The 13632-nt window shown below is 37.4% G+C and overlaps 1 protein-coding gene across 1 annotated transcript; it reads right to left on the bottom strand.

Annotated features, from left to right (window-relative positions):
* Window positions 1-4425: 4425 nt before the first annotated feature.
* On the bottom strand, window positions 4426-12410 carry LOC110734456 (sulfate transporter 3.1-like). Its single transcript, XM_021914613.1, has 12 exons — window positions 11854-12410; window positions 10669-10876; window positions 9044-9215; window positions 8777-8842; window positions 8393-8506; window positions 6691-6807; window positions 6318-6444; window positions 5887-6173; window positions 5594-5784; window positions 5392-5477; window positions 5079-5155; window positions 4426-4964 (listed from the first exon to the last, which is right to left on the bottom strand). Exons 1-12 carry the CDS (start codon window positions 12203-12205, stop codon window positions 4785-4787), a joined length of 1977 nt encoding a protein of 658 aa, XP_021770305.1. The 5' UTR covers window positions 12206-12410; the 3' UTR covers window positions 4426-4784.
* Between the last annotated feature and the right edge of the window lie 1222 nt (window positions 12411-13632).

Raw genomic sequence — 13632 nt, 5'->3', positions numbered from 1 at the left:
TTAAAGACCAGCAGAATATTCAAAACCCCGGCCCCCTGGCCGGGTAATTACAAAGCAAACGGCACGCAGGCCGTGGAAAAAATACTTAAAGCTTAAGAAGGGGGCAGTTCAGTATCAGCAGCTGCCGCCTGGTCAGCACTCTTCTTGCTGGACTCGGCTTTAGCTGCACCCTCTTTTGATGCCTTACCCCCAAGTGGCACAAGCGCCACAACCGGCTCTTCCTCCTCCAACGCACCTTCCAACGCCTCTTCTTCAGCAGCCGCCAGGATCTGTTGATTATATGTTTTCGAACACTGGCGGTACGTTCTTTCCCATGAGGCAAAGTCGGCACTGGGGAACAGTCGTTCCCAGGTCATGCGCTGGATTTGAGCGGAGTCTTCCACCATCTCCCGGACGAGCTCTTTCTTCTCTTGCTCGGCCTTTTCCGAGAGCTCTTGGGTAAGACTCTTCTCTTGGCTCACCAGGCGTTCTTTTACGTTGGCCAAAGATTTCTCCATGGCTTCGTAAGAGTGCATTTTTTGGCGAAGAGGTTTCAGCTCGGCCTTAAGGTTTGTGACGGTCGCCTCCAGCTCGTCAACCTTCTTTTGGGCCGACTCTAACTGAGCCCGAACAGCGGCGGTAGCCTGCGCCTGATAATAAAGAAGATCAATGGTCAGTACTTCATTTTGGGCAATTTGAAACATTGCCTTATCACAGCTGGAGGCGGCCATAGCTTTTGCGGCCTTTACCTCTTTGTTTTTCCGATCAATCGGCTTGCGAAGGCTGTTGACTCGGAGCAGGGCCTAAGTACAAAGAAAAACAGGCGTCACCTTCCAAACAAAAAAGATAACAGGCGTCCTGGAACTCAAAAACATGCTAAGTATACCTCAGCAAGGACCCCTGAAATCCCATCAAGGTCAAGGGTGCCGGCACCCCTGACCGCCTCCCTTTCAGATGGAGGAACTACTTTAACCATGGACTTGGCTACCTCAACCAAGTCAAGCCCCTGAGGCCCGGCTGCATTAAGCGAAAGGAAAAAAACAAGTTAGACCTAGTCAAGAAGGAAGCAAGTGTGAGATTTTACAAGTGATTGTCCATACTCCTAGGCGGCCCCGCCGGGGTTTTAGAAGAAGTGGCCGGCTGCTTCTCAGCCGCCACTGTTTTCCTGGAAGACCCAGGAGAGCTTGCAACAGTCGTCCTCCGGGCCTTGGGGTCCGGCTGTTGCGAGGAAGAAGCCCTTGGAGTGCCAGACTGAAAACAAAAAGAGTTAGTATATGCATAAGACAACTAAAAGAGGAAGAGTTTTCGAAGCTTACCAAGGGTGCCCCCTTGTTGGGGAAGTCGGCATAAGACTGTTGCATGAGAGAGGCCCGCAACATGGCCGCCGCAGTCTTGGATGCTGTTATTTTACTCATGGCGTCAGCTGCAAGAAATAAACAGCAAAGTTAGTAAAAATCCCAAGTAAACAAGGCGTGAAAAAACAGAGTAATTGTCAGGCCGGCTACCTCTAGAGCACCGACTGCTGAGGCCACAGGCGGCCAAAAAGTACTCGTCATAGAGCCACCTGAAGCTCGGGACGCAGTTTAGGGGTACTTGCTCTCGTACCCCTGACGTAGGGTTCACCCTAGTCTCTACTTTGAAGAGTCCTTTGTCTAGGATCTCTCTTTTAGCCTTTGGGGGAACAGGCGGCATGCTGCGGCCGCCTGCGAGAAGAGGCGGATCCCTATTCCAGTTGTTAAAACGTTGGTTCAGCTCCGTGTCTGAACCCTCAATGATAAGGAAGGTGTTCCGCCAATCCTTCCATTTGTTCGCTTTACCTCTCGTCATGAGGTAACCCCTATGGCTTGTTAATTGATACCAGCTGGTACCTCCCGACTTAGGGGTCCGGCTGAGATAGTTCATGTGGGCGAAAGCCTCAAAGCTTGGCTCCACCCCGTACATTTCGCACCCGGCCACGTAGCCGAGTACGTTTACCCAAGAGTTGGGGGCTAACTGCCATAACCCCAGATCATACCCATCTAAAATCCGCTGAACAGCCGGATGTAATGGGAAGCGCAGTCCGGCTTTGATGGCCGCCACATAGCAGCCAAAGCAGCCGTCATCATAGCTGGTACCAGCCGGCCAGACGACAGTGTCTTCTGGATCTGGCACGAACAGTAAAAATTTCGGGCCCATTCTGTGGTTAGCAATAAAGCTCGCCACGTTGTCTTGCATGGTTGCGATCCGGCCCCGGGGTACCATGCAGTAGTAGGGGGCGTTTTCCTCTCTGTAAGAGGCGGACGGCTCCGCCCAATTGTCCCCCTTCTCAACTGCGTGAGAAAGTCTCGCCTCTTGTAGGCGGCTATGTTTTTCTTCTGAGCCTGGAGAACTGTGGCCAGAAGAGCTGGACTCGGACTCGTCCTCTGACGAGTCCGAAAAGGATGACTCCTCCCCTCTCCCAGAGGGGCCCGCCTCCTCTCCCTTAGAAGGGGCAGGAGGAAAATTAGACATGTCAACGGTAAGATGGGAAGGGACCACCTTGGCCCCTCTCTCAGAACTGTCGGCTTGGCAGTCGCCTCGTTTCAATTCTACATCTGGCGCCTGGTCAGATGTTTCACTAAGGAGCACCCTTTGGGAGGAGCCGTCTGAGTTTGATATCATAGCAGTCTGTTTCGTTCTGGCCATCACGTTCTGCATAGACACAGATACAGTCGGACTTTGTATAAAGGGCAAAGATGGGTCCAGAAAAGGGCAGGCGGCACTCCTAGTCCTAGATTCAGCCGTCCCCGGTGACCGGCTGATCACTAACTTAGGTCGTGTCGTGTGCTTCCGTGGTGCTATTTCAAAAAATAAAAAGAAAGTTAAGAGTAAGAGAACTGAGTTACCTGAACGAGTGACGGTTGATGAAGTTCTGGAAGTCCGGTGCAGTCGGCTTGTCAGAACAGGCGGTAGGCAGAAAAGGTCCGAAATGTCAGAGCAAGTTCAGGGGTCCGAATGTTCTCGCAAAGTTCTCAAATGTGAAAATGACCAAAGTCAGCACTTCCTTATATAGGCAAGGTGAGAAGGCGAAAGGTCGCTTCCAAATTCAAAATTTGGGCGGGAAAATCTCTCGGCCGTTTGCAAGGTGACACTTGTAACAGGCCGTCGCCTGTCACCGTGCGACACCTATCACAGGCGACACGTGACCAGTCACGTGCCACCTGTGAGGGGCAAATGATTAGGGGATTTTTATCCACCAATCACCGCCTGACAAGTGGACCAACCAGGTTCCGCCACGTGTCCTTCACGAAGGCCAACAGGAGCCTGCCACGTGTCAATCACAGATACGTCCTCTACGGACCAATTGAGACACGCCACGTGTCCACCCATGCCAAATGGGAAAACCGGCCATCAAGGCCCAATCTTGTCTAGAGGCCCGCTCAGCTCTAGGTTTACCCTGAACCTAGAGAGTGGCACGCTTCTCAAGGCTATAAATACTTAATTAATCCTCATTAGTTAGGCAATCGAGAAATCAAGAAATCAAGCAGAGAAGAACAGAAATATTACGGAACACCAACAACCGGCTAATCTCGCTAACGACGCAGATTACCAACATTAAGCACTCTCACCTAGAGAGATCTTAGTACTTTAATTTCCGTATTAATAACTCCTTAATCAGGTACTAACTTGACCGTTGGAGGCGGAACTCTCAGGAGTCTCCGTTATTTTGCAGGTACAGGCGTCCGGTTCCAGTCTCGGAATTGTAACTCTCCCGCAGGACATCAGAAAACCCCGAAACAACATACAAGTATATATTAGCTAAAATACAGCTCTCAAGCATCAAGTTGCATTACATGTAGTTAATTATTAAGTAATTTAACTTATTATTACGTTAAGCCTTCCCAAGGTCCGTGATTTTAAAAGGTCTCCACCAATTAATTCACGAGTATAATTCAGATTAAGCACTCATATTAGTCATACAGTATATGTTATTATGTTATTAAATCATCAATCATCTAAACAATGAAAATTAAAGCTAAGCTAACAGCATTTCACAAATTAAATAAACTACTAGGGCCTAATTAATTAACATCATAAACATGCAAATTGGATGTAATTTAATAAGAAAATGTTGAATTATTATATCTTTATTTGGAAGCTTTGTTAGTCACCAAGTCAATAAGGATAGAAAGTAATAAACAAGAACATAGCCCTTAGGCGGAGCTAGGACTATTATGATTTTTAAAATTATGATTGACTATACTGTCAGTAATCTATCCTATGATAATCTTGTCATTATATACTACGTATGTTTTTTGTTTTCAATGATTAAGTATCTATGTGAAAGTGTAAACTTTTTGAATACAATGTTATATATTAAACTTGTCGAACTGTGTGATTGAAAGATAAACTAGAGAACCAATCGACTACATATAGTATTATTCATACACACATAACAAAAGGTAATTCATTATATATAGGAGTAGATTATAAAGAAAGGACCTTTAATTTATACAAGGATAAAGAAGCTAAGTAGCAATGACGTACAATACATTACAATGTGAAGAATATTACAAATTTCATGAAATATTTTATCATGATTCTTAAATATACACAATATAGCATCATTTTGATGCACTACAAAATAGTTTTACATGTTGATGGTTTGGAAGGTATAAAAAGCTTCCAATATATATAGAATCACAACTTCTCTCTAAACTTCATTAAGTTGCTATAAATACCTTCTTCCCCACCTAATTAATGTAATTGTTCTTAATTTCTTATGATTAAGCACCAAAACAAAATTAATTAATATACTAGCAAATTTATCAATAATTTAAAACGAGTCAAACATTGTTGCTCCACGTCTCGGGTTGACCATCAGCCTTGTAAGTATGAAGCGTGTACCTACATGCTCCAACTGCCTCCCCAACGGTCAAATGTATCCATTCTTGCCCTAAATTTTCAATGAATTTGGCTCTGTCCAATTTCTTCATCACTTCTCCTCCTGGACTTGCTAATACAAGCTGAATTTTACAAGAAAAGAACACATAAAAATAAGAAACAATATTACTTTTAGTAAGATAATATGAATCGATTTTCGTACTTTTAAGATTGAACTATTGTGAAACTATGTATACCTGAAGCTTTCTTCTGTCAATGATCTTCTTAACTTCTTCAAACATGCTGATTCCACTTGTATCAATGCATGAGACGGCTGCAATAATACCGAATTTAGTCTTTTAGTTTATGTCACGAGTTTAAACTCGCCTTTATATAATAACAACCACACAGTATGTTGTGGTCTAGAGTTGTTGACTCCCAAGAGCTAAATAGTGGTAAGATTCGAACTTGTAACCTTAGGGTAACAAGAATCCTACCACTTAGCTAGACAAACAAAAACATTGGTTATTGGCCTTATTGCCATTTTTATGACTTTTATATATAACGTACCTCTCATATCCAAAATTACATAACGTAAACTAGTCTCTCCAGATGACTTCAACCTCTCTTCCTCATCATCGATCCACCTCGAAATCCTAAGAACAAGCATACAATTATTCATATAAGTATATAATTAATAATCTAAATTCCTAATTAAAAAAATGCTATTCATTATATATAAAAAACATAAAGAACTATTCTTTTGAATTACCTTTCTCTTAAGTAAGTAGAATTGGCAAAATATATAGGAGCACCAATTTCAAGTATGAGAATTCCTGGCACAGTTTGAGCTGCAGGGTATTGATCAACACTCCTATAGCAAATCGAATTCGGCACATTACCCAGGACCGTGGTCCTTGGTCTAGCCACAAATAGCAACACCCTCAACACGGACAATGCAACCTACTTATTACAAACAATGTTAATTACTTAGCTAGCATGTTCTGAATAGAGCTTATTATTAACCCTTATTTGAACTTATATTTTCTTGTAACTAATACTTACCGCGATCACTAGGCCAATTTCAACGCTGCCAAAAACCACGCCAATGTAGGCACTAATGCAAACAACAAAATCAAATTTATCTGTTTTCCATAGATGAACCGCGGCATCATAATCTATAAGGCCGAGCATAGCAGACATGATAATGGATGAGAGGACCACAAGAGGAGTGTAGTAGAACAATGGTGTGAGGAATAGAAGTGTGATCATCACAGCAATTGACATGATTACGTTTGAAAATGCTGTTTTGCACCCGGCGTTGTAATTCACAGCTGACCTCGAAAATGGACCTAGCAAGTGATTTATTTGAGGTTAGTATAATGAGAAAACTTAATCATTTTGAAGTACTTCTATATTACGCTAATTTATTTTGGTGAAGCTATTACACTAATTTTAATTAGTTAATTATATCATATGTAAAATTTAATGTATACCTGAGGTAAGATAACAAGAAGTGCAAGAGCCAATAATGTTCATCACCCCAAAGGCAACCATTTCTTTGTTCCCATCAATATTGTAGTTCTTGAACATAGCAAAGCTTCTTGCCACAGCAATTCCTTCCTGCATTTGATTATATCATAATAATTAATTAAGGCATGCACTTTAATTTTTGTTCATAAATAAGTTATGTGGACGACCTTGACGTGGTGCAAAAAAAGTCGTATAAGAAATCTTACGAAACCATATATTCCAAGCTAAGGTCATAAGAGGTTAGGTTATATTTTTGATGTGGTGCAGCAATTGTATAAGAAATATTGTTGTATCCTTGCTTAGTAAGAAGATTAAGGCAAAGATGTAGCAACTCACCGCCATAGCAATGATACCGGTAACAATGCCAGTTTTGAGAGCCACCGGAAAGTAAGGAGAGTACAATACAAAGTCTCCAAAAGAAGGTGGATTAATGCCCTTCTTCAAGAACCCAATCTGCATATCCATCAAAAATGAAAGCTCAATGATTATTCATTCGTTCATATATTGATAAAACTGAAACTTTTCGTCAAATCTTATCTTTGGTATATAATATATTCAATTCATTGGTATCTGAGTGCCAACTAGCTTTGTTAGTTAAATTATTAAAAGACATATCCGTAGATAGCCAAAATGTTGGATCAAATCTCAATCATCTACATTAAATGCCCTTATGGATCAAATCACTAATGCACCCCTAAATGTTCACAAAGTATACAAATTATTCAGTATAATTGTTTAGTGGGGCTGTCCCATGCATGTATGTGCATAAATACACCCCCAAATAAAAAGGAAGATTCTGCCATATATAGGAATCTTCACACAACCAATTATGATATAATGGGCCAGCCCAAAGACTTCCTCATGGCAAACAGCCATTTATTTAATAGCTTGAGGGCCCAACAACTAGTGGTGGGCCCTACTTTAGTAATACGTCAAGATTTAAAATGTATAGTGGGTATGGATTTAGTGGCACAGACCAATATTCTTTTTCAGAGTTCTGATTTTATGTATGGAATGGAACTCACTACTTATGTCGTGGACTGTGGTCCAAGGTTACCACTATTACTGGATATTACATTGTGTAGATCTCATTTTTGGCTAACTTTCAAAACACCAGAAGGACAGATAATATAGACGGGATTTGATCACAGATCTTAAGTACCATCCCTCGAGAGTCAAGACATTAACCAATTAAATTAGTTGATATTCTACTGTCAATTTTATTTTCTTAAATATACCAAGAAACTTGTTAATTTATATATGCCCCAAATAGGCTACTTTCAAAACGTACACACCCGCTTATCCTCTTTGTTTTTCCTAGTTTGTCCCCTTTTTTTTTCGTTTTACAAAGATATTCTAAATGAGAAGAATAAAAAAGATCGAATAAGTACAAGGAGTTTGATAATATTATTTTTAATAATTTAATCTGTAATAAGTATAGAAGGTTGTCTTCAATAATTGTTATATAAAATGTTATGTTTTTAAAGTTGTGTTTTTGCCTTGTATTTATCTAACTTTCACTATATTTGATAATATTTATGGATTTTATATTAATCAAGGAGGTCATTTTCCAAGTTCAAATGTTGTGTTGATCTAATGTGTTTGTCAATGTACTTTTATGTTTATGTGTTTTTGCTACTTTAACACTTTGTTTGGATTGAAGGAAATGGAGGGAAAGAAAGGGAAAGGAAATGAAAGAATGAACTATCTTTCATTTGGATAAAAATTGAGGGAGGAAAGGAATTAGAGGGAAGAGAAATGGAGGGATTATATTGTGAGAAATTGAGCTATCCAATAATGGAGAGATTTGGAAGGAAAACTCATCTTTCTTTCCTCCCCTCCCTTTCTCTTCCCTCCCCTTCTTTTTTTTTCCATTTCTTTATCCAAACACACCGTAAAGGTTTGATTATCTCTAAAAAGTGATATGATTGATATAAGAAGAACTGGCAATCAATTAATTTAAGAAGCATGAGTCATATACATAATAACAAAAGTGTAGAATATTGAGATAAGACGTCGCTAAAAGTCTAAAACTTACCACTTGGACACCATGATTTTCAGCATGGGTGAGATAGACAAGTAGGCTTCCCAATATGATTGAGATCAAAGGAGACATCACTGATATCCAAAAGAATATTGGCTTTCTCTTGCTCTGCATTTTTATAGTACCAATAAGCAGCACGTAATTAGTAACCGGAAAGGAAAGACACAAAAATCGCGTAAACATAGACACTTACTCTATGATATATCCTACATCTATTCCTTTTTCTCATTCATGGTTTTCTAAACTTATACAGGGTATACTTACTTTTGTCACTTACAACCCCGCTTTTTGACTTAATGTCTTCATTTTTCAACTGGATCTTGTGCATGCATATAATAAGTGTCAAGAACATTAAGAAATAATATAGGTTAAACTTACAAAGTATTTAGTGAGAAGAAGAAAAAAGAGGAAACCACATCCTAGTACTGCACTTTCCCATCTCCACTGCACAATTACAAAAAAATCAATTTTTGGCAATTTGTCTAGTCAAAACAAATTAAATACTCAACATTTTACATTATGAAATGTAAAATTAATCAAAAGATCATTGATGAAGATATGTACTGTATTAAAAAGCAAGTGGATGGTTTAATTAAACTTTGTACATCAAGTATAATTAGTAATTAAAGAAAACAAATATAGTACCTGGTGTTCTTGGGAAAAGACAGAATGCATAACATCAATGATATCTGTAGATTTAGTAAAATGAGTGAGTCCAAGTATTCCTTTCAGTTGTTGCAAACACACCACTGTTGCTGCTCCTCCCATGAATCCCACAATTGTTGCATGTGATAAGAAATCCACTATGAAACCTAGCCTTCATTATTATCATCATTATTAATCAAACAATTAATTATCTATTTTAATTTAGAATTAACTCATCAATCTATACATACATACCGACTCAACACTCTAGTATTAACATTTGCATATTAAATTTGTCGTTTGCCCATTAGTCATTTTAGATCAAATTGTATTGTATTATCAAAAAAAAGTATACTCGCATATCATATTTCAAAGTTGATAATGTTATCGAATTGATTTTAGAGATATACAAGTACTCAACTCGTATATCATATAAGCAAAACCCTTAATTTATATACACTTTTTATAATTGTACACTTTTATAGTTTTATAGTGAATGACAATTAGCCTAAATAGATCTTAGCAAAATCATGTCCCAGGAGACAAACAAAAAAAATCTCCATATGGGAAAAATCAATATTCTTATCTTTTTTCACGTTAATACTGCATTGAAAAAATAAAGTTTAAGATCAAAAAGTAAGAAATTAAAATTCCAACAATAATTTCAAAAAAAGTGCTATCTCTGAAACCCTTTTTTTGTCTAATAATGCGTGACTTATTGTGTTTGTGAGTGCAAATAATTTTATTCCTTGGCATAAAATATGCACAAATATTAGAAATTGTAACATTGGATATTTGGATAGCATATGCTTCGATAAGGTGAATCGAACCTTACCCCATGCTCCCAAACAGCGATCTTACTGGCATTTTTCCCACTATTTTCTGACCAATCACAATCTAAATATATGGAGAAAGTGGTATGAAAAAAGATGAATAATGCACCCAAAATCAACTTAAATCTCTACTTAGATATGGCCACTTGCTTCTCAAAGATATTTCTCTGTAAGTGAAAATTATAGTCACATATACGAAGTACTATTTTAGTATATATTTGCATAGTTAAAGTGATTCATGAACGATTTATGTAGATATTAGTATATATTTGCATAGTTAAAGTGATTCATGAACGATTTAGTATATATTTGCATAGTATATATTTGCATAGTTAAAGTGATTCATACCCTTATTAAAATTGAGCGAGTGAAAATATGTAGATAGTGCAAGTTGCGCAACTGTTATTATATAAGTACTTGGTACATGTTATATGTAGAAGAGTTTTGAGTGAAATTGTGTACTGTCATGTGTTAAAAAAAATTAATTAGCTTTATCCATATTATTGGTACAACAACGTTAAAAGTATAAAGAACAATAAAATAAACTGTGCTTTTTCTGTGTGGCCGTCCACATTGTGTGGTCGAGATTATTTATTTAGGGTTTACTCAGTCGTTCACGGGTTACTTATAATGAGGTTACTCATTCGGTTAGCACGTTTTCTGTGTGAGAATAACTCCTGACCAATTAACCGAGTAACCCCTGAATAAATAATCCCTAAATAAGTAACTCCGGCCACACATTTTAATCAGCCACATATAAAACTTTGTGTAAAATAAATTTACTGTACCGACCTTAATAGGCCTAAAGTGGCTTCAAAAATTCCAGCAACAAGGGTGGCAGTAAAAGCAAGGTGAAGGAACAGCTTCGGATTCTGGTTCGGATCAACGGCGGTGCTTAGCATAGCTCCCGTCAAGAGTGACCCCACCGCGATGGTTCCTACGGCCACATCTTTAGAAGTTCCCATCATGGCATAGACCAAAGGTGGAACAAAGCTAGAATCTGATTATTTAAAGATCCACAAAATAAAATTAATTCTTGATAATATATCACAAAAAAAGTTAATTTAATGTTGTCTGGTAATCGAATGACATGGTCATTGATTAAATCATTCACTCGGATCACATCGTACATACCATCATGTTAATTAATTAGTTCTACTAGTTATTAGCAATAATTGAACTTTTAGTTAGTCGTGAATCGTGATATTAATCTTATATGTTTGTACTACGTAAATAAATCAATATAATATAAATTAGTTGAAATAATGAATAAACTTATGTTACCACTTAATTACTGTAAAAAACATGAATAAACTTTAGTAAATTTTTTAACCTAGATAGTATACATATAACTCGTATAAGTTGTCTTATATCATTGATTAATGAAAATGACTAATTATAAGATTCGTTTACTTTAGAATGAAACAACATTATAACCGTGTTAGGCTTTCCTACTAATTAGTGTGCATATACTACGTATATAGTATATAAATATGCCTAAATTATTACGAAGTATATATTTATAGTTATATAATTTAGTGCTCTCCAGTCTCTCTACACCACTTGCAACATTCAGAATCTTAATTAAGATTACTACTAAACAGTCATGCACTCCACATTATTACTATTTTTTTAATACAAAACACTCGCTCTTATTTGTCATTAAAAATTTAAAACTCTAATTTTGCACTAAACGTAGTTTTATTTAAGAAAAAGTAGCTGTCCTTACATTACTAATTAGCCCCTTAAAAAGATAAGTTGACTAATTAATCTCTTCCACTTTAGTGCATGAAGATACTTAAATCATCATATGTACAAGTAGCTTTATTTCGAATCAGATTAAGATATTAACATCTAAAATAGTTAAATATAGTATCTCATATTTTAATTTCTAATTAATAGTTTCATAAAGTAGAACACTAAGATAAATAATTAAATTTATCAACATGAGTATTATTTTACTATACTACAACTTACATAGTCCAAGAATTGGGGGCAAGTTGGCAAGCTTAGCATAGCTGATCCCTTGGGGGATAGCAAGGCTAGCAATGGTGATCCCGGCAACGAGGTCCGACTTCAAGAAGTTCAACGTATACTTCGGCCCCCACTCGAGGATGGGAAAGAAGTATTGCAACCCTAGTATGAACTTCCTAGACCTTGGCTGGTTTTTGAACTGCCTCAAGGGATCGTCGGGGAAGAATGTCTCTTTCAATGAGCCTTGTAGAGACTTGAAAAACGGCTGAGGTGGTGGCACCGCCACTCGGCTCTTACATTGCTCCATATTCATGTTAGGATACACGTACTGATGATCCTCTAGCACCGTCCCCATATGATAACAGTAACACTGCTGACGGGGTATTACAAATAAAAACTTGAGATATGTATAAATGTTATATGGTCGGTTCGAGTTATAGTAAGTTGGGGAAAATGAAGAGGAGAATAATGTATAAACAGTAAGTGTATGAATGTTGTAGGAGAATTTGGAGGATGAGAAGGTTGAGATGAAGGTAATGATGTAAAATGAAGGGTTTATATAGATGAAGAGATAGATTATTTATGATTTAGGCATTGTATTTGGTAATGGTGTACTAAGTAGGGTTAAGGAGAGTGCGCAATGGGACCCACTAGTGAGTATGCGTCAGCTGGACACGTGGCTGGTGTTCATGCACGATGATAGATGTTGTATTATTTGTACAGTATGTAATGGAGAAGAAGCGCTTTTCCGATTGTTATACTCTTTTTTGCCTTTTGTAAGTATTGAGATCACAATAGCTTTTGGTATTGGTCATTTTTTACCTAGAGAATAAGAGAATGGAGTTAGATCTTATCATAAAGGTTGTAATGCTCATGTTTTTTAATTATATAATAGGTAGGTATTGCTACTTGCAATATATTGTCCCATTGTTAGAATTGTTATCAGATGTGTACATGACTACATGTATTGATTATTCTCTTTAATTTTTAAGGGAGGTTTTCATATATACTTGTAATTTAGAAGAACTGATTTTTGGAATTGGTGTGATAATAGAATTGTAGTATTAAACTGGAACTAGTGTGATAATAGAATTGTAGTATTAAACTATTAATGATTTTTTTTTTTTTTTGACAGAGTATTAATGATTCTAAATCAGTATAATTTCACATATTCTAAATGGTAAGTATTGAGATACAATTCAGGTTGTGGTTGTAAAACAATATGATACCAACTTATCAAGGGCCATGATACGGTTGCTCGTAAGTTATAGAAATGGATTGGGTTTATCAAAAGAAATTTCTAGCTAGTTTTTTCAAGCTATCAAAATTTTCCACTTCATTAATTAGCGTTCTAATATATGTATACAATTAAATTTTAACTATTCTTGGTTTTCTTAATATCAACGAAACAAGCACTATAAGTAATTGCAAAGTATGTCGTGATTTGTAATTAGTTTGTTACTAATGCATATGAAGAATTAGTGAAGTGTATCACGTAGATGGAAAGGAGGGACATGGAAGGTTCTTGGTTGCATATTGCATAGGTAGGTTCATGCATGCATTGTATCATGAATATCCTAAAAGTGATAGATTCTAGTTAGGTGTTGGACTGTGATTGGCTTAGGTGTTTAACCTGATTCATTATAAACATGACACATGGTACAAAGATTATTGGCCAGCTAGCTTACCTAGCTATGACCAGGCTAAAGGTTACCGAAAGGGAAGTTTAGGTTTAAAAATTATGGAATGATAGTAGACCCAGGGTCGTGCTATACAGCTAGG

Source organism: Chenopodium quinoa, unplaced genomic scaffold, assembly GCF_001683475.1.
Source record: "Chenopodium quinoa cultivar QQ74 unplaced genomic scaffold, ASM168347v1, whole genome shotgun sequence".
Lineage (NCBI taxonomy): Eukaryota > Viridiplantae > Streptophyta > Magnoliopsida > Caryophyllales > Amaranthaceae > Chenopodium > Chenopodium quinoa.
This window is presented reverse-complemented; position numbering and strand designations above follow the sequence as displayed.

Coding starts and splice junctions, on each gene's coding strand:
- LOC110734456 (XM_021914613.1), bottom strand. CDS start 12,205: ATGGGGACGGTGCTAGAGGATCATCAGTACGTGTATCCTAACATGAAT. Junction 10,877..11,853: donor GCCCCCAATTCTTGGACTAT/GTAAGTTGTAGT, acceptor TTAAATAATCAG/ATTCTAGCTTTGTTCCACCT. Junction 8,507..8,776: donor TTCTTCTCACTAAATACTTT/GTAAGTTTAACC, acceptor ATAAAAATGCAG/AGCAAGAGAAAGCCAATATT.